This window comes from Chiloscyllium plagiosum, chromosome 44, assembly GCF_004010195.1.
Source record: "Chiloscyllium plagiosum isolate BGI_BamShark_2017 chromosome 44, ASM401019v2, whole genome shotgun sequence".
Taxonomy (NCBI): domain Eukaryota; kingdom Metazoa; phylum Chordata; class Chondrichthyes; order Orectolobiformes; family Hemiscylliidae; genus Chiloscyllium; species Chiloscyllium plagiosum.
This window is the reverse complement of record NC_057753.1, coordinates 4,635,986-4,657,364: the sequence shown is the minus strand read 5'-3', so window position 1 is coordinate 4,657,364 and position 21,379 is coordinate 4,635,986. Positions and strand designations below refer to the sequence as shown.

At 49.5% G+C, this 21,379-nt stretch overlaps 1 protein-coding gene across 1 annotated transcript in view; it reads right to left on the bottom strand.

The window, feature by feature from the left end:
* The window catches only part of LOC122543632 (zinc finger protein 850-like), a gene marked incomplete at its 5' end in the record, with an annotated part of 67,715 nt that extends 46,340 nt beyond the window's left edge, over nt 1–21,375 (bottom strand). Inside the window, one exon of the mRNA XM_043682455.1 lies at nt 20,578–21,375. Within this exon, the coding sequence (XP_043538390.1) occupies nt 20,578–21,375 (798 nt within the window). The remainder of the gene's footprint in view (nt 1–20,577) is intronic.
* Between the last annotated feature and the right edge of the window lie 4 nt (nt 21,376–21,379).

Genomic DNA, 21,379 nt, shown 5'->3' with positions numbered 1-21,379 from the left:
AGTGAGGCAGCTCAGCAGACCACCACCTCCTGCTGAACCAGGTGGTTTGTCCTGTGCTGCTTGTGTTTTAGCTTGTGAATGTCCTTCCATTCCCGAGCAGTCCCATATCCCCCCTTCCCCCGGGCCAGGGCGGCTCGCTGCTGTCGGGACTGCCGGATCAACAGAGTGTAGGGTAGGACCAGGAGAGACAACCTTTCCGGTTGAAAGCCTTGGTCAGGACTTCTGTTTTGTAATGCTAGAGGCAAAGGATTCATTTAAAAACCTCAGCCATACCTTTTGCTTCCAGCTGTCGACCCTGTGACCTGTCCGACTCCCTCCTTGAACTATTCTTCTGCTTTTCTACGCCTGGGGAAGAATTTGTGTCTGCTTTATTTTGGCCGCCCGTCTCTCCTCAGTTTCTCTCCGACCTGCCTATTCTCCCCTCTGAACCTTTGCTAGCCCTCTTGACTCTCAACTGTGTTCTCTCCCATTAGAAACACCCTTTGTTTTCTCCCTAACGTTACGCGATGTCCTGAGGGGACTCGGGATTTGTTTGGCCTGCAATTTCCACTCTCAGGGAAGGTGCGGGAGAAGGGTACAGTGGCAAGGTGCGATTGGACTGGAAGGGGTGCCACGAGGATTTACCAGGGTGAGGCCTGAGATGAGATATCCTGGATCCTGGCACCAGGGAGGCAACACACCATTTGGATTCGTCACCATTTGGAAACGTCTGTCTGTGCCTCACACTAGAGAGACCCCCCAACACAATCAATCGCTTGGAACCCACTGGACATGTTGGGAAAGGGGAGGGGGCCCAGTCGGAGGTCATTGTCCACGTTGGTACCAATGACACGGGAAGGGAAAGCGTTGAGATTCTGAAGGGAGATTATAGAGAGTTAGGCAGGAATTCAAAAAAGGTCTCGAGGGTAGTAATATCTGGATTACTCCCAGTGCTACGAGCTAGTGAGGGTAGGAATAGGAGGATGGAGCAGATGAATGCATGGCTGAGGAGCTGGTGTATGGGAGAAGGATTCACATTTTTGGATCATTGGAATCTCTTCTGGGGTAGAAGTGACCTGTACAAGAAGGACGGATTGCACCTGAATTGGAAGGGGACTAATATACTGGCAGGAAAATTTGCTAGAACTGCTCAGGAGGATTTAAACTAGTAAGGTGGGGGTGGGGACCCAGGGAAATCGTGAGGAAAGAGATCGATCTGAGACAGGTACAGCTGAGAACAGAAGCGAGTTAAATAGACAGGGCAGGCAATGACTAAGCAGAGAACAAGATGAGACTGATAAATTAAACTGCAGTTATTTCACTGCAAGGGGCCTAACAGGGAAGACAGATGAACCCAGGGCTTGGTTAGGAGCATGGGACTGGGTTATCATAGCAATTACAGAAACATGGCTCAGGGATGGGCAGGACTGGCAGCTTAATGTTCCAGGATACAAATGCTACAGGAAGGATAGAAAGGGAGGCAAGAGAGGAGGGGGAGTGGCATTTTTGATAAGGGATAGCATTACAGCTGTGCTGAGGGAGGATATTCCTGGAAATACATCCAGGGAAGTTATTTGGTTGGAACTGGGAAATAAGAAAGGGATGATCACCTTGTTGGGATTGTATTATAAACCCCACAATAGTCAGAGGGAAATTGAGAAACAAATTTGTAAGGAGATTTCAGATACCTGTGAAAATGATAGTGTGTGGTTATGTTAGGGGATTTTAACTTTCCAAACACAGACTGGGACTGCCATAGTGTTAAGGGTTTAGGTGGAGAGGAATTTGTTAAGTGTGTACAAGACAATTTTCTGATACAGTATGTGGATGTACCTACTGGAGAAGGTGTAAAACCTGACCTACTCTTGGGAAATAAGGCAGGGCAGGTGACTGAGGTGTCAGTGGGAGAGCTCTTTGGGGCCAGTGACCATAATTCTATTAGTTTTAAAATAGTGATGGAAAAGGATAGACCAGATCTAAAAGTTGAAGTTCTATATTGGAGAAAGGCCAATTTTGACGGTATTAGGCAAGAACCTTCGAAGGCTGATTGGGGGGCAGATGTTCGCAGGTAAAGGGACGGCTGGAAAATGGGAAGCCTTCAGAAATGAGATATCGAGAATCCAGAGAAAGTACATTCCTGTTAGGGTGATAGGAAAGGCTGGTAGGTATAGGGAATGCTGGATGATGAAGGTTTGGTTAAAAAAAATGCAGGAAGTTTATGGGGCATGGGCCGGGTGCTGGCAGGTGGGACTAGATTGGGTTGGGATATCTGGGTAGGCATGGACGGGTTGGACCGAAGGGTCTGTTTCTGTGTTGTACATCTCTGTGAGGCAGGCTAGCTGTGAAGAAATGTGGGATGTTTTATCTGGAACCTGATGGTTAAAGGGGGGCCCTGATAAGTGTGTATAAGATGATGACATCAATGTTCAGGGTGAATATTAAGCAACTGTTCCCATTGGTTGCAGGGTCAGTAATAACAACTGGGCATAATGTGAAAGCGAAAGTTTTCAGGGATTTGTTTTTCATGGAGAGAGTGTTGGAGGTCTGGAAAGCACTGCTTGAAAGGGGATTGAGGTGGGTATTGGATTAGAGTGGTGCTGGAAAAGCACAGCAGGTCAGGCAGCATCTGAGGAGCAGGAAAATCGACGTTTCAGGCAAAAGCCTTTCATCAGGAATAGAGGAAATTGAGGTGGGTAACCTCACAACCTTAAATAAGTATTTGTACGCACACTTAAAATGTCGTGAAGTTGAGGATAATGGGGCTAGTGCTGGAAAGTGGGACTGGTGTAAATTTAGATTAGATTACATTACAGTGTGGAAACAGGCCCTTCAGCCCAACAAGTCCACACCGACCCACCGAAGCGCACCCACCCAGACCCATTCTGCTACATTTACCCCTACACCTAACACTACGGGCAATTTAGCATGGCCAATTCACCCTAACCTGCACATCTTTGGACTGTGGGAGGAAACCCACGCAGACACGGGGAGAAACTCCACACAGACAGACGCCCGAGGCTGGAATCGAACCTGGGACCCTGGTGCTGTGAGGCAGTAGTGCTAACCACTGTGCCACTTTGGGTTCATAGACTCGATGGAAGAGGCCCTCTTCTGTACTATACGATTCTGTCACGTGATTATTCTCTCGGGAATTTCAATGGCACAGTGGTTAGCACTGCTGCTTCACAGCGCCAGAGACCCGGGTTCAATTCCAGCCTCAGGGCGGCGGTCTGTGTGGAGTTTGCACATCCTCCCCGTGTCTGCATGGGTTTCCTCCGGGTGCTCCAGTTTCCTCTCACAGTCCAAAGATGTGCAGGTCAGGGCGAATTGCTTCCGTTAATGTACCCAAAGCATTCAGAGATGGGAAAGGTTAGGTGGGTCAGCCATGGGAAATGCAGGGTTTCCGAGGTAGGGTAGGGAGTTGGGAACAGGACAAGATGCTCGTTGGAGGGACAATGTGGACTTGCTGGGCCGAATGGCCTGTTTTCATACTTTGGGGATTCAGTACAAAGGGAATAATCCTTGGCTGTATTGCTGGACGGGATGCTGAGGGATAGGATTTACGTGTATTCAGAAAGGCAAGGACTGACAGCATGGCTTTGTGCGTGGGAAATCATGTCTCACAAACTCGATTGAGTTTTTTTGAAGAAGTAACCAAGAGGATTGATGAGGGCAGAGCGGTAGATGTGATCTATATGGACTTCAGTGAGGCGTTCGACAAGGTTCCCCATGGGTTGGCAGGGTTAGAGCTCATGGAATACAGGGAGAACTAGCCATTCGGTTACAGAACTGGCTCAAAGGTAGAAAACAGAGGGTGGTGGTGGAGGGTTGCTTTTCAGACTGGAGGCCTGTGACCACAGAGCGCTGGGTCCACTGCTTTTTGTCATTTATATAAATGATTTGGATGTGAACATAGGAGGTACAGTTAGTAAGTTTGCAGATGACACCAAAATTGGGTGGTGTGGTGGACAGCGAAGAGGGCTAGCTCAGATTACAATGGGACCTTAATGGGTCGAGAGTGTGGTGCTGGGAAAGCACAGCCAGTCAGGCAGCATCCAAGGAGCAGGAGAATCGACGTTTCGGGGATAAGCTCTTCATCAGGAATTCTCCTGCTCCTGGGATGCTGCCCGACTTGCAGTGCTTTCCAGGACCCCACTCTCGACTCTGAACTCCAGCGTCTGCAGCTCTCGCTTTCTACTAGGGATCTTGATCGACCAAGCAGTGGCAGATGGAGTTTCATTTAGATCACTGTGAGGTGTTGCATTTTGGTCAATAAGTCAGGGCAGGAGTTATAGACTTAAATCATTGGGTCCTGGGGAGTGTTGCTGAACAAAGAGACCTTGGAGTGCAGGTTCATAGCTCCTTGAAAGTGGAGTCACAGGTAGATAGGATAGTGAAGGCAGCGTTTGGTATGCTTTCCATTATTGGTCAGAGTATTGAGTACAGGAGTTGGGAGGTCATGTTGCGGCTGTACAGGACATTGGTTAGGCCGCTGTTGGAATATTGCCTGCAATTCTGGTCTCCTTCCTATCGGAAAGATGTTGTGAAACTTGGAAGGGTTCAGAAAAGATTTACAAGATGTGGCCAGGGTTGGAGGATTTGAGCTACAGGGAGAGGCTGAACAGGCTGGGGCTGTTTTCCCTGGAGCGTCGGAGGCTGAGGGGTGACCCTATCCAGGTTTGTAAAATCATGAGGGGCATGGATAGGGTGAAAAGCTAAGGATAGGGGAGACCAAAACCAGAGAGTACAGGTTTAAGGGGAGAGATGAGAGGGGAAAGATATTAAAGGGGCAGCCTTTTCATACAGAGGGTGGTGTGTGTATGGAATGAGCTGCCAGAGGAAGTGGTGGAGGCTGGTACAATTGCAACATTTAAGAGGCATTTGGATGGGTATATGAACAGGAAGGGTTTGGAGGGATATGGGCCGGGTACTGGCAGGTGGGACTAGATTGGGTTGGGATACTGGTCGGCATGGACGGGTTGGACCGAAGGGTCTGTTTCTGTGCCATTTAGTTTGAAGTCTGTCTGCTTTCTGAAGGTGACTCATTCCTATTTCTCCAGCCAACCTCTTGATCCAGTCATCCCTGCCCCACTGAAGCCGGCTCTATCCCACATCTTTGTCACTCGGGATTGTCGCATCTCGTTCTTTGCTGCCAACCTAACCCTCAGTGAGACAATGGCCACAAATATCTGCTTCCCCCCCCCTCTCTCTCTCTCTATCCCTCACCACCACTGATCCACTTGACCCACCTCACCTCGAAGGACGTGGTCTGACCTTGTTAGGCAGGACGCATGTAACTGCTGCAGCAAACACTCCTGAACACAGGAGCGGCAGCACGGTGGCACAGTGATTAGCATTGCTGCCTCACAGCGCCAGAGACCCGGGTTCAATTCCCGCCTCAGGTGTGGAGTTTGCACGTTCTTCCAGTGTCTGCGTGGGTTTCCTCCGGGTGCTCCGGTTTCCTCCCACAGTCCAAAGATGTGCGGGTCAGGTGAATTGGCCATGCTAAATTGCCCAAAATGTTAGGTAAGGGGTACATATAGGGGTATGGGTGGGTTGCGCTTCGGCGGGTCGGTGTGGACTTGTTGGGCCGAAGGGCCTGTTTCCACACTGTAAGTAATCTAATCTCATCTAATTTTCTCCAATCAGGGAGCCCTGGCTGACAGAAAAAGGAATTTACTAGGCAGTGGTGACCCCAGTGGAGGGCTCTCTACATGGGAGTCCTCCCTCTTTCTCTCAGGGATCTGGGGTGGAGATTGCTGCCGTGCTAAATTACCCCATAGTGTTAGGTGCATTAGAGTCATAGAGATGTACAGCAAGGAAACAGACCCTTCGGTCCAACCCGTCCATGCCGACCGGGCTCCCCGACCCCAGGGAAAAGACTTTGTCTATTTATCCTAGTTAGGGGTAAATGTGGGGAATGGGTCTGGGTGGGTTACTCTTCAGAGGGTCAGTGTGGACTTGTTGTGGGACGGAGATTGTCTGGGTGGGAGATTTGCTGGTGTGATTCAGGAGGGATTAAACTGGTTTGGCAGGGGGGTGGGAATCAGAGCCATATGTCTGAGAGGGGGTCAGTTGCAGACGGGGCAGTGACAGGATGTAGTGAATCTATCAGGAAGGTTTCTTAACGCGTTGAAACAAAGGGATCAGTTGAGGTGTGTCTGCTTTAATGCAAGGAGTATCAGAAATAAGAGTGATGAACTTAGAGCATCATCAGTACTTGGGGGCTATGATATTATGGCCATAACAGAGACGTGGGTTTCACTGGGGCAGGAATGGTTGCTTGACATTCCAGGGTTTAGAATGTTCAAAAAGAACAGGGAGGGTGCCAGGAGGGGGCACGAAAAAGGCTTGGCAGGAAGGATTAGGGAGAACCCAAAGGCATTTTACTCACACGTGAGGAATAAGAGAGTGATCAGGGAGAAGGTAGGGCCAATCAGAGATAGCGGAGGGAACTTGTGCGTGGAGTCTGAGCAGATAGGGGTAGTCCTAATTGAGTTTTGTGTTTTGGTTTTCACCAAGGAAAGGGGCCTTGTTGTGAATGAAAACTTTGAGGAGCTGGGATACAGGCTTCACCAGATCAAAATTGATGAAGTTGATGTGCTGGAAACTTTGGAAAACAGTAAGACTGGTTAGTCCACAGGGCCAGACCAGATTTATCCTACTGCTCCGGGAAGTGAGGTAGGAGGTTACTAAGCCGCTGGTGAGGATATTTTCCTCCTCAATCTCCACGGGAGTCGTACCAGAGGACTGGAAGGAGTAAAATGTTGTTCCTCTTTTCAAGAAGGGTAATAGGGAAATCCCTGGCATTTACAGATCAGTCAGTCTTACCTCTGTGGTCAGTAAAGTTTTGGAAAGTATTCTGAGGGATAAGAATTATGACTATTTGGCAAAACATAGTGTGATTAAAGGCAGCCAGCATGGCTTAAGTTCCTTGAGCAATGCATTTGATAAGGTTCCCCATGGTAGGCTCATTCATAAAGTCAGGAAGTATGGGATACAGGGAGATCTGGCTATCTGGATTCAGAATTGGCTGGCTGACAGAAGGCAGAGAATGGTTGTAGATGGAAAGTATTCTGCCTGGAAGTCAGTGTTGAGTGGGGTCCCGCAGGGCTCTGTTCATGGGCCTCTGCTCTTTGTAGTTTTTATAAATAACTTGGATGAGGAGGTTGAGGGATGGGTTAGTAAATTTGCAGATGACACAAAGGTTGGAGGTGTTGTCAATAGTATAGAGGGCTACTGCAGGCTGCAGCAGGATGGACAGGATGCAGAGCTGGGCTGAGAAATGGCAGATGGAGTTCATCTGGATAAATGTAAAGTGATGCATTTTGAAAGGCTGAACTCGAATGCTGAGTATAGGATTAAAGACAGGATTCTTGGCAGTGTGGAGGAACAGAGGGATCTGGGTGTGCAAGTTCATAGATCCCTCGAAGTTGCCACCCAAGTGGATAGGGTTGTTCAGAAAGCATATGGTGTTTTGGCTTTCATTAACAGGGAGATCGGGTTTAAGAGCTGCGAGGTTTTGCTGCAGCTCTACAAAACCCTGGTGAGACCACACTTGGAATATTGTGTCTGGTTCTGGTTGCCCTGCTATAGGAAAGATACAGGGGCTTTGGAGAGGGTGCAAAGAAGGTTTACCAGGATGCTGCCTGGACTGGAGGGCTTGCCTTATGAAGAAAGGTTGAAGAAGCTCAGATGTTTCTCTCTGGAGAGAAGGAGGAAGAGAGGAGACCTGATAGAGGTGTACAAAATAATGAGAGGCATGGATAGTGTCAATAACCAGAGACTTTTCCCCAGGGCAGGACTGACTGGTACGAGGGGTCATAGTTTTAAGATATGAGGGAAATGGTATAGAGGAGATGTCAGAGGTAGGTTCTTTACGCAGAGATTTGTGAATGCATGGGATGTGTTGCCAGCGGCGATGGTGGAAGCAGAGTCATTGGGGACATTTAAGCGTCTGCTGGCCATGCACATGGATAGCAGTGAGCTGAGAGGTGTGTAGGTTGTTATTATATTTTACATTAGGATTAAATCCCGGCACAACATCGTGGGCCAAAGGGCCTGTTCTGTGCTGTACTTTTCTATGTTCTGTGTTGGGCCGAAGGGCCTGTTTCCACACTGTGGGGATTCTAATCTAATCTAAAAGCCCAAGCTCAATGGGGTGAAATTGGTTGAGAAAGACGCACCTTTTATTGGCTCGACATCTCTCGATCAAAAACTGGCTGCCTGAGTGAGGTCCTAGTGAAAGAGCCACATCGCTCGATTCTGCACCACCCGTCCAGTGCCATATGCCTTACATTTACTGAATTCTTTTTATACAGGGAAAGCAGGGAGGGTGCATGGAGGTGGTGGTGCAGCAGTCTGTCATGGAGCTACATGTGATTGCAGTTAGATAAGGATTCCTCAAGGTATTGCTGCAATTAATATCCACGAGGGTTTGGAATCAACTCGGAGGAGGCGAGGACTGCTGATGCTGGACATAGCCGAGTGAAGGGTTTATGGTCAAAACGTCAATTCTCCTGCTTGTCAGATGCTGCCTGACCGGCTGTGCTTTTCCAGCACCCACTCTCTCGCCCCGTGAGGGTTTGGACCAATGCAGTAGAACCTCGATTATCCGAACATCAGTTATCCGAATTTCGGATTGTCCGAACAAGATCTTAAGGTCACGTAAAACAGCTCTCAGCATTCAGTTATCACTTCAACGGCATTATGGCGGGCATTGCTGGATAACGGAGAGGTGTCCGGATACCCAGCACTCATAAAGTACCGCTTGTTTCCGAACGATGGATTGTCTGAACCAAATACTCCCCGGCCGTCTCGTTTGGATAATCGAGGTTCCACTGCATCCCTCGATTGCCTGCTGGGGTATCATCAGCCTGTGTCATTTCCCAGCAGACCAGAGACAGAACCTTTTACAAGGGCCTACCCCAGTTCACCAAATCTTTCTGGATGACGTGCTAGTAGCCAGAAAGCCCACGTTAGATCATTTCAGGAAGATGGACACATAATGTTTCCCCGAGGCGGGGGTGGGGGAGAGGGTATGCCTTTGGAGGGAATATTGTGTGTTCCAGGCACTCCCCCCCCCCCCCCCAGTGATTTACTGGAGTTGGAGTATAGGTAAGATGTGATTATACCCATTGGAAGTTGAAGTGAGGGTGATCAAAGGTGCCCAGCTCTCACCTCTCTCCTTGGTTCGGTGAATGATTGCAGAATATTTGTCCATAACCTGGCCTCCATCATGGCACCCCTTACATTTGCTGTTGAAGGACAGTCAGCTTTGGAAACGGTCTTGTAGCCACAGTGTGAAACGTGAAAGGGTTCAGAAAAGATTAGCAAGCATGTAGGAGGGTTTCAACTATAGGGAGAGGCTGAATAGACTGAGGCTCAGGAATCCACCAACCATCCAAGCGACTGGCGTCCTGAAGCACATCCTCTCTTCACACACGTACTGGGTGACACCCGATTCTGAGAAAGGGCAGAAGGAAGGGTTATAGAGGAAACATTTCAAAGGACACGCAGGATGTAGGGTCGAAACATGGGCTGGGAAGGCAAGTTTGGTGTAGGGAAACGGCCCAGGTGGGGAGGAATTGGTTAGATGTGTTCAGGAAAAGGTTTTTTTTTCGAGATTTAGATGTAGCGACCACAGAGGGAGCAAAACCATACTTTCCCTTGGGAAATAAGGCAGGGAAAGCGACTGAGGTGTTAATGGAGGAGCACATTGGGACCAGTGATCCTATTTCTACTAGTTTTAAAACAGTTATGGAAAAAGAGAGGCCTAACTGAAAAGTTCCAAATGGGAGCAAGGTCAATTTTGATGGGAACAGACAGGAATGCCCAAAAGTTGATTTGGGTAGGCAGTTCACAGGTCAAGGAGAAAGTGAGGGCTGCAGATGCTGGAGATCAGAGCTGAAAATGTGTTGCTGGAAAAGCGCAGCAGGTCAGGCAGCATCCAAGGAGCCGGAGAATCGACGTTTCGGGCATAAGCCCTTCTTCAGTTCACAGGTCAAGGCTTGACTGGCAAGTGGATGGTGGGGGAGGGGGGGCTTCAGAAGTGTCATCACTAGAGTTCAGAGACACTATGTTCCTAGAAAAGTGAAGGTGAGGCTGGTAAAAATAGGGAATACTAGATGACTAGAGATATCGAGGCCATGGTCAAGAAAAAGGAGGTATAGACAGCTGGAATCAAGTGATTCCCTTGAGGAGTATAGAGGGAGCATTCTTAAAAGGGAAATCAGGAGAGCCTAAAGGGGACATGAGATAGCCATGACAGCTAAGGTTAAGGAGAACGCAAAGACATTCTACAAATGCATAAAGGGCATAAAAGCAACAGCCCCTGAGGATAAACAACACTGTCCTTGTGTGGAACTACAAGAGATGGGTGAGATCCTAACTGAATATTGTGCCTCAGCATTTACTGTGGAGAAAGACATGGAAGCGAGGGAACTTGGGGAAATCAATAGTGATCTCTTAAAAACAGTCCACATTAGGGAAGAGCTGCTCCTGGAGCTCTTAAAATGCACAAAGGTAGGTAGATCTCTGGGACCCGATCAAGTGTGGGCCCGGGACTTTGTGGGAAGCTAAGGAAGAAATTGCGGGGCACCGAGCAGCGATATTTGTATCACCTACAGCCATGGGTGAGGTGCTGGAAGTTCAGAGGTTGTCTAATACTGTGCCATTATTTAAGAAATGCTGTAAGGACAAGCCAGGGTACTATAGACTGGTGAGCCTTACCTCAGCGGCAGGTAAGTTGTTAGAGGGGATTCCGACTGACCTGATTTAAACCCATTTGGAGAATCAAGGACTGATTAGGGATAGTCAACATGGCTTTGTGCGTGGGGAATCGTGTTGAGATTCTGCACAGTAGATTAGTTAGTAAGGTTAGATCACATGGGAGAGCTGAGAGAGCTAGCCAACTGGATACCAAGATTAGCTTGATAGTCGGAGCCTGAAGGTGGGGTTTGAGGTTGTTTTATGGACTGGACGTCTGTGACCAGTTGTGTGCCACAGAGATCAGTGTTGTTGTGAATGAGAATATAGGAAGCAGGTTTCATCAGTTTGCTGATGACAAACATTGACAGTATGGAGGACAGTGAATGTTACCTAAAGAGTACAATGGGATCAGCTGGGCCAATGTGCTGAGGAGTGGCAGATGAAGAGAATAATATTGTGTCGAACGTGATGCCAAACATAACTAATCCCTTCTGTCTGCCTTTAATCCACATCCCTCCATTCCTTAGATATTCATGTGGTTATCTAAAAGTCCATTAAACGCCCCTATCATATATCCCTCCATCACCACCCTGGCAGCGCATTCCACACTCCTACCACTCTCTGTGTAAAAAGACTTGCCCCTCACATCTCCTTTCAACTTTCCCTCTCTACCTTCAATATAAATATGCCCCATAGTATTAGACATGTCAGCAATACGAAAAGGATTCTGACTGTCAACCCTATCTGTGCATCTCATCATTTTATAGATGTCTATCAAGCTTCCCCTCAGCCTCTGTCACTCCAGAGAAAACAATCCGGGTTTTTCCAGCCTCTCCTTATAGCTCATACCCTCTTATCCAGCAGCACCTGGGTAAACTTCGTCTGCACCCTCTCCAAAGAATCCCCATCCTTCCTGTAATGTGGTGACCAGAATTGAACACAAAATGCTAAGTGCGGCCTAACCAAAGTCTTATAGAGCTGCAACATGGCATCCTGACTCTTGTACTCAATGCCCCGATTAATAAAGGCAATAATGCCATACATCTTCTTTACCCCCATATCGACCTGTGTAGCCAATTTCAGCTATGGGCTTGAATCCCAATGTCTCCCTTACATCAGTGCTGTTTAAGACCTTGCCATTAACTCGATACTTGCCCTGAACACTCGATCTCCCAAAGTGCAGCACCTCACACTTACCCAGATTAAACTCCATCTGCCATTTCTCTGCCCATATCTGCAACTGATCTACATCTCACTGTGCCATTTGACAACCTTCTCCACCATCCACGACTCCATCGATCTTTGTGTTGTCTGCAAACTTATTCATTCACCCATTTACGTTTTCATCCAAGTCATTTATATGTATATCACAGAGGTTCCAGTACAGATCCCTGCAGATCTTTCCTATTCACAGACTTCCCCCAGTCAGAAAACACCCCTCCCATCACTACCCTCTGTCTTCAATGAGCAATTCTGAATCCAAATAGCCAAGTCACTGTGGATCCCATGCATCTTAATCTTCTGCATGAGCCTAGCATGAGGGACCATGTCGAAAGCCTTACTACAGTCCATGTAGACAACATCTACTACTCTGCCCTTCATCAAAATGTAGAGTAATATGTGTGTGTGTTTGTGTGTGTGGGTTACCCTTTGGAGGGTCGGTGTGGACTTGTTGAGCTAAAGGACCTGTTTCCATGCTGTAGGGATTCTGTGGGCGGCACGCTGGCTCAGTGGTTAGCACTGCTGCCTCACAGCACCAGGGACCCGGGTTCGATGCCAGCCTCGGGCAACTGTCTGTGTGGAGTTTGCACATTCTCTCTGTGTCTGTGTGGGGTGCTCCGGTTTCCTTCCACAGTCCAAAGATGTGCGGGTCAGGGTGAATTGGCCACGCTAAATTGCCCGTAGAGTTAGGTACATTAGTCAGAGGGAAATGGGGCTGGGTGGATTGCTCTTCGAAGGATTAGTGTGGACTTGTTGGGCTGAAGGGCCTGTTTCCGCACTGTAGGGAATCCAATCAAATCTAATCTAATCAGTTTTGTCACCACCTCAAAAAAGTTCAAGTTAGTAAGACATGACCTACCCTGCACAAAGCCATGCTGACTGTCCCTTATTGGGCCATGCTTTTCCAAATGCGCATAATTCCTAACCCTGAAATTCTCTCCAATAGCTTCCCACCCACAGATGTGAGACTCCCTGGCCTACGGTTTCCTGGATTATCCCTATTTCCCTTCTTAAATAGAGGAATGATATTAGCTCCTAACAGTCCTCCCAGACCTCTCTAGTGGCTAATGAGGATACAAAGATCTCGGTTAACACCCCAGTAATCTCCTCTCTTGCCTCAACCAATAACCTGGGGTAGATTGAATCAGGTCCTGGGGATATATCCACCTTTATACTCCACACCATTTATTTGTTAATCTCAAAATGCCGTAGCACGTTAGTATACTCCACAGTAATCTCACAAGCCTCCATGTTATTCTGCTTGGTGAATACCAATGCAAAGTACTCATTTAGGATTTCACCCACGTTCTCTGCCTCCAAGCACAAGTGCCGTCTGTTACCCTTGAGCGAGTCCGACCCTCTCCCTAGTTTTCCTCTCGTTTTTAATGTCGGTACAAAATACCCTTGGGATTCTCTTTCAGTTTACTGCCAAGGTCATTTCACGGCCCCCTTCCTGCTCCCCTAATTCCCTGCTTTCTTCATTTTCCTCATAGGTCCTATTCAATTTTAGATTGCTTCTGTTTTGACCAAATTCCCAACCTTTTCCCATTATCCAAGGGTCCCTCACCTTGCCATCTTTGACCTTCCTCCTTATTGGAACATGCCAGTCCTAAACTGCTTAGCACTGGTTAGAGAGACTGGAATATTCATTCCCCCCACCCCCCCAGCCAACTTGGAGCCTGCTCTCTGCTATGGGATATGGTAGAACTTCTCTCTGCTCAATTGATGCATCCAATATATTGTTTAAGTTGGGATCTGGGTGTCTGTTTATAAATAAACGCTTAGGTATACATGTGTACATATGTATAAACATGCATTTATTAGCAAGGTTTGAGAAGATTTGTAGCTCAGGTTGAGGTTCTGGATGTAAGTTTGCTTGCTGAGCTGGGAGGTTTGTTTTCAGACGTTTCGTCACCCTACTTCTTCAGTGGGCCTCAGGGCGAAGCACTACTAATGGTTTGTCCTTTCTATTCATCTGTTTGGGTTTCTTTGGGTGATGTCATTTCCTGTGGTGATGTCATTTCCGGTTCTTTTTCTCAGGCATGCATACTAATTTACAAGCATTTATACAAATGTAACTTACCTGTGTCAAAATGTATAAATGTGAATAAATATTTACACACACACATATGTATCAGCATGTATAAATGAATATAAATGTGTTGTGTTTATATTCATGCACACAATGTGTTTTAATGGGCACATACAAAAATATGAGGAGAAAGTGAGGTCTGCAGATGCTGGAGATCAGAGCTGGAAATGTGTTGCTGGAAAAGCGCAGCAGGTCAGGCAGCATCCAGGGAACAGGAGAATCGACGTTTCGGGCATAAGCCCTTCTTCACACAAAAATATGTACAGACAGGTGTGCATATGTCAACATGTGTATGCAAATGTACACATTACATGTATGTTTGTATATACACTATACAGGAAGACACGTGGATGTAAAATGTATGTGAATATTTAAATAAATGTGTATACTTTATATAAATGTGTCTATATATAAACAAATGTGTATGCTTATATAGATGTAATTATATATACACTTAAATATGCATGTATCTTATAAATATACATGCATATGTATGTGTGGGTGTGTATATATAGACAAGTCCATGTAACTGTATACGCATACATGCATGTCTATTGAAAGCTCAAACTTGGGTATATCTGCTGTACCCTGACAAGTGTTTCACACATTACTCATCATTCTACAAATACAACAGAAATATAAATGTGCAAGTTCTATGAAATGCATAACGTCAAAGGAACTTGGATTATTTTGACCTTATAGAATCCCTGGTGTTGAAATAGGCCATTCGCCCGCTCAAGTGCACAGGGACCATCTGAAGAGCATCCCACCCAGACCCACCTCCCTACCCTATCTTAGCAACCTGGCATTTCCCAAGGCTAACCCACTTAACATGAAGACTATGGGCATTTTAGCATGGCCAATTCACCTTGACCTGCACATCTTTGGACTGTGGGAGGAAACTGGAGCACCCGGAGGAACCCCACACAGACACGAGGAGAATGTGCAAACTCCACACAGACAGTCACCCAGGGCTGGTCCCTGGCATTGAGGAAGCAGTGCTAACCACTGAGCCACCATGCCCGCACTCTTTTTGTAAGCTCAGCATTGCTCTCACCCCTTCCCTTCCCCAGTCAAACCTGCCAGTCCTGTGCTTTCTAACCCACACCTCCCACAACTGTCCTGTCTACATTGATTAATCCTCCCAGTGTCTGCTCTCTACCAAGCAAGTTCTGCTGTTACCACAATTTCATCCAACTGCCTTCAGCAAGGTCACACAGTGCCAGGGACTCGGGTTCGATTCCTACCCTGGGCAACCCTCTGTGTGTGGAGTTTGCACATTCTCCCCGTGTCTGCGTGGGATCCCTCTGGCTGTTTAGATGTGCATGTCAGGTGAATTGGCCATGCTAAATTGCCACCTCAGGGGTAAATATTGGGTTGGGGAATGGGACTGGGTGGGTTACTCTTCAGAGGGTCGGTGTGGACTTGTTGGGCTGAAGGGTCTGTTTCCACACTGTAGGGGAATCTAATGTAAAAAAAGTCTCTTCCCTGTTTCATCACTAAGGGTTCCAGGCATGCCTGCTGTTGCTCCGAGATATCTCCCTCAAAACAATCTGACTGTCAATGAGCTGGCCAACATTCATGCAAGTTGTGCATTCAACTCCCTCCGATTTGGGCTCCTGGTTTTCATTGGAAAAAAAAAGTTGAGTACAGGAGGAGGAAATCATTGCAGCAGTACAGGGCCTGGGAAGACAACATCTGGAGTAGAACATGCAGTTTTGGCTTCCTTACCTTTGAAGGGTATACACATTGCTCGGGAGGCACTGCTCGTGGAAGCTAACTCTGCTGATTTTGGGGTTGACAGCACAAGATTGGTTCAACCACTGGGAAAAAAAAGGTGTTGTGAACCTTGAAAGAATTCAGAGAAGATGTACAAACATGCTGCCAGGGTTGGAGGGTTTGAGCTATAGGGAGAGGCTGAACAGGCTGGAGCTGTTTTCCCCAGAGCGTCGGAGGCAGAGGGGTGACCTTATAGAGGTCTATAAAGTCGCGAGGGACATGGATAGGGTCAACAGCCAAAGTCTTCTCCCCAGGGTAAAGGCGTCCAAAACTAGAGGGCACAGATTTAAGGTGAGAGGGGAAATGTTTAAAAGGGACCTCAGGGGCACACAGAGGATGGTGCGTGTATGGAGTGAGCTGTGAGAGGATAGGTATATGAATAGGAAGGGCTGAGCGATATGAGCCAAGTGCTGGCAGTGATGAAGGTAGGATATCTGGTCAGCATGGATTGAGTTGGACTGAAGAATCTGCTTCCTTGCTGTACAGCTTTATGCCTCTAATACTGGGCCTTAGAAATATAAGAGGGGATCTGTTTGAAACATATAAAATTGGGAAAGGGTAGACAGACCAGATGCAGAATGTTTTACCTGGCCTATACATTCGTGAAGATAATGGGTAGTTAAGCAGTCTTCTCGTATACTTCCTTATGTTGGTCAAAACATTGAACACAAGAGCAAGGTGGTTTCAACGGGGCTGCATATAATGTGAGGTGAAAGTGAGGACTGCAGATGTGGTGCTGGAAAAGCACAGCAGGTCAGGCAGCATCTGAGAAGCAGTTTTGCTCGAAATGTCGATTCTTCTGCTCCTCGGATGTTTCCTGATCTGCTGTGCTTTTCCAGCACCACACGCTCGACTGTATAGAATATCAGTCAGGCCAAAGGCGGAGTTCCTGTCACCACACTGGAGGAAAGAGGTTATGGCACAGGATGACTGATCAGGATGTTGCCTGGGATGGAGCGGTTCAGCTATGGAGACAGAATGGATAACGCTGGGGTTGTTTTCCCTTGAGCAGAAATGCTGAGGAGAGGTATGATTGAGGTGTACAAAGCTGTGAGGGGCCACTGACAGGGTACGTAGGCAGGACCCTCTCCCCTCAGGAGACACACCAATAACCAACGAGGTGCAGTTTCAAAGCAACAAACCAGAGGATTAAAGGGGTTCTGTGGAAACCGCTTCTCACCCACACTGAGTGGTGGGGCATGTGCAATTCTCTGCCGTAAAGGGTGCTAGAAATGGGAATCCCTAAGATACAAACACAAAGCAATACAACGTGCCAGGTCATGGGGGCTAAGTGCTGGAAAATGGGGATCAGAATATATGGATGTTTGACACCCGACATTGGATTGCCTTCTTTAGAGGACAGAAGACTAACAGCAGACATGCTTGAGGTCGGGAAGATTGAGGGGCATTGACAGGGTGAATAGAGAGCAGCTGTACCCATTGGTTGAAGGGTCAATCACGAAAGGACATAGGGATTCTTTGAAAACTACAGCGTGGAAACAGGCCCTTCGGCCCAACATGTCCACACCAACCCTCTGAAGAGTAACCCACCCAGACCTATATTACTCTACATATTTCCCCCTGACTAATGCACCTAACCTACACATCCCTGAACACTATGGGCAACTTAGCACGGCCAATTCACCCTATCTTTGGATTGTGGGAGGAAACCCACACAGACACGGGGAGAATGTGCAAACTCCACACAGACAGTTGCCTGTGGCTGGATTCGAACCCGGGTCCCTGGCACCGTCAGGCAGCAGTGCTAACCACTGAGCCATCGTAATGTTTGAGGATAAGGGGCAGGAGATTCAGAGAGGAAAAAAAAAACCATGGTGGGAATCTGGAATGCACATGATGGTGGCTGGCGACCTTACAATCTTTAGAAAAAATATCTGGACGAGTACTTCAAAAATCATTACATTCAGGGAAATGGGACAAGTGCAGAGAGTTGGGATTAGCACACTTTCAGTGGTAATTATGTGGGCCAAAGTGCTATTCTGTGCTGTATGGATCTATGGCATGGACAGAATCGGCTGTAGGGCCTTGTTCAGTACTGTAACAGAAACTCCATGGCTCTGTGATACAGTCACTATCCCCCAGCCACTCCTGTCTGGTGTCTAACCGTTCTGGCCTTCCTCAGAAGACCCACAGTGTGACTCCCCATTCGGCAAAATTGACCCACATTGTCCAAGTTCCAAACTCCAAGATAAATCAATGTGTTGGCTTTTATTGGACAGACAGAAAGTACAAGCCATCTATATGTCTAGATACTTACAAATAGGATAGTGATCGAGAGGACATGAAATGTTCAAATCGAGTGAACTCTCAGCACTGAATACCAAACAACCAAAGACTAGTCAGATTTCCACAGAGAGAGAGATCCGAGCCTGGACAGGAGATGTTAGGTGAGCTGATGGGATGATGCCAGTTGGAGATCCCTTGCTGGCACCTGGTAGAGTGTGCCTTTTTTCATCAGAAGATCATGGCAATCTCACCCAAACATTGTTCCCCTGCCCGGCGTGTTTTCTGTTTGGTTCTCTCCTCCCAGCCCCTCCCAATAGCCCCAGGCTTTTAAGAACAAAAATCAGAGATTTCCACAGATGAGGCCACCCCACTTTGCATGTGTCCTTTGGTCCGTGTATTAGCTTATCCCCAAGTGTATTCTGAACATACTGATGTTACCACTGCCACGGGTGACGTTTTGTTTGTTCTCCTCTCCTTCCCTGTTCGATGTTCATCAGCCGATGTCTAACATGGGCCCACAGTGTGTTCACTATATAACCTACACTGCTTTCGCTGACTGCAGCTAACTATCCACCTTTCTCAGCTCCATCGGACTATTCACCTACAATAAGATATACTGGCCCGAAGGCCTCTCTCTCCATCCATCCTCCTGACTGGTCAACAGACGCTTTTCGCAAGGAGTGCTTCGGAGATTGCAGCCTCCCCCGCGCTGATCTCTCTGGTCGGTTGGGGGTTACAGACACCATCAAGCTTTCACCTCCCCCTTCTTCACCCTGGCAGCACAAATGCTTGCTCCTGGTGCTTCTCCAAATCTCTGACCGCCGCTCGGCTTTCTGGAGTTGGACGCTTGCAGGTGGGTCCAACAGTCACGTCTCATGATCCAAAACTCTCAGTGGCTCCTCTACATTCCACTGGGTTCACATTTCTCTCACCTTTAGCAACCGCCTCTCCTCTTCTCTCTGTGTACACTTCAGTCTCTCTCTCTCCCTCGGCGCCCTCTCCGTGCACACTTCAGTCTCTCTCCCTTGGTGCCCTCTGCCCCCCCCCGTGTACACTTTCGTCTCTCTCCCTTCAGTCTCTCTCCCTCTGTGCACACTTCAGTCTCTCTCTCTCAGCGCCCCTCCCCCTTTCTGTGTACACGTCAGTCTCTCCCCCTCGGCGCCCTCTCTGTGCACACTTCAGTCTTGGCCCCCTCTCCCTCTCTGTACACTTCAGTCTCTCTCCCTTTATTGCCCTCTCTGTGTACACTTCAGTCTCTCTCCCTCGGCGCCCTCTCCAGTTTCTCTCCCTCGGTGCCCTCTCTGTCCACACTTCAGTCTCTCCCCCTCTCTGTGCACACTTCAGTCTGTCTCCCTTGGCGCCCTCCTCCTCCTCTTCATCTCTCCAGTCTGTCAGCCTCAGCGCCCTCGTTTCTGTCCCTCTCTTCCTCGCATGACTTGAGTGTTGGGAATGGCACCACCCAGCGTCCTCTGGGGCCACCCACACTTACCGGCAGACACAGCCTGGTACCCCAGGAGGTGTAGTTGGCTGGGTGGTGAGTTTGTCGACATCAGCTGGGGAGTTCGCCCCTTCAGACCCCGCCACAATCAACATTGGTAACCCGGGGGGGGGGCCCACGGGTCACCTTCGGTGTGTGCGTGTCTGTGTGTGCATGTGCGCTCGCGCGCGCACCCCTCGTTGGTGGTTTGGGCCCTTCCGTACGATGAGGGGGCCTTGCTCCCATGGGGATTCGTTGGAAACGACACATCACCTGCTCCTCCCGTGAGCACTCAAACATCAGTTCCTTCGGTCAGTCACAGCCAGCCATTTGTTCACCTGCTCTGGTTGCCATTGAACGGGGGACAGTAAACGCTGTGCACGGCCCAGGAAGACAGAGCTGGAGCTGTGGCAATTGTCCCTCTTGCAGCAGGAACCGGCTCGCTCTCCCTCCAGCGCTGCCTTTCCATCTCTGCAGCCACCCGACCAGGAGCCAGCCCTCCCTTGCGGCACCGCACCAAGCCTCACCAGCGATGACGGAGAGTCGGGGAAAGATCCCATGTCTTGTACAGCGATGGCTCACTGCGACTGACCTTCGCAATCGTCTGGTTTTGAGCCCCTGTAGCCCCTTCCTCGCCTCCCTCCAGCGTTGACCCGCCCTTCTCTGAAGACGCGCCCATCTCCCCTGCCCCCTTTACGCCCTCCCTTCGGTGGATAGCGCTGGGGGAAGGGGACACGGGGAAGGGAGAGAAAGATGCCCAGGCGGAGCCTCCATTGCTGTGGGGCTCCCTGGCACTCAGCAGTGCCCGCCGCAGCGCTCTACCTCACACGCCTCCTGCAGCGGGCACTCTCGGGCCCAGCCCTCCCACCCCTGGCGTTGTCTGTGCCCCCCCTAGCAAGCCGTGTGGGGCGGGTGTGGGGAGCTGGCGGCGTTGCTGCAGGAAGGGCAGCGTGCCGGGATAGCAAGTGAGTGCCCGATGTCCCCCGTCTCCCTGGCGCGCGGTGACCAAGTGGGGAGGGGATCCGGAGGTAGGGAGGGGAGGAGGGGGTGCAGCCTCTCTCTCTCTCTACACCTGGAACTGCACGTAGACCACGGGGTCGGCAGCTTGCTGTGGCTGGCCGGGCACCGCGCACTGGTGGGCCAGCAGCTCTGGCCACTGGGCGAAGCCCTTGCCGCAGGCAGAGCAGATGAAGGGCCTCTGGCCGCTGGCGTGCAGCCGCTGGTGCCGCAGCAGGTGGGAGGACTGGGTGAACTCCTTGTTGCAGACGGGGCAGACGAAGGGCCGCTCGCCGGTGTGCACCCGCTGGTGGGTCAGCAGGTGCGAGAGCTGCCGGAAGCGCTTGCCGCAGAGCGGGCAGCCGCACGGCCGCTCATCGGTGTGCACCCGCTGGTGCTTGACCAGCTCCTCCGAGCCCTTGAAGGTCTTGCCGCAGTCGGGGCACTTGAAGGGCCGGGCGTCGGTGTGCACCCGCCGGTGAGTGACCAGGTGGGAGCTGCGGGTGAAGCCCTTGCCGCAGACGCCGCAGGTGAAGGGCCGCTCGCCGGTGTGGATGCGCTGGTGGGTGAGCAGGTGGGAGCTGCGGGTGAAGCCCTTACCGCACATGGAGCAGGTGAAGGGCCGCTCGCCGGTGTGGATGCGCTGGTGGGTGAGCAGGCTGGACGCCTGGGTGAACTCCTTGCCGCACAGTGTGCAGTTGAAGGGCCGCTCGCCGGTGTGTGTGCGCTGGTGGATCTGCAGGTTGGACGAGCCGGTGAAGCCCTTGCCGCACACGGAGCAGGTGAAGGGCCGCTCGCCCGAGTGGATGCGCTGGTGGGTGAGCAGGTTGGACGTCTGGGTGAACCGCTTGCCGCACACCGAGCAGCTGAAGGGCCGC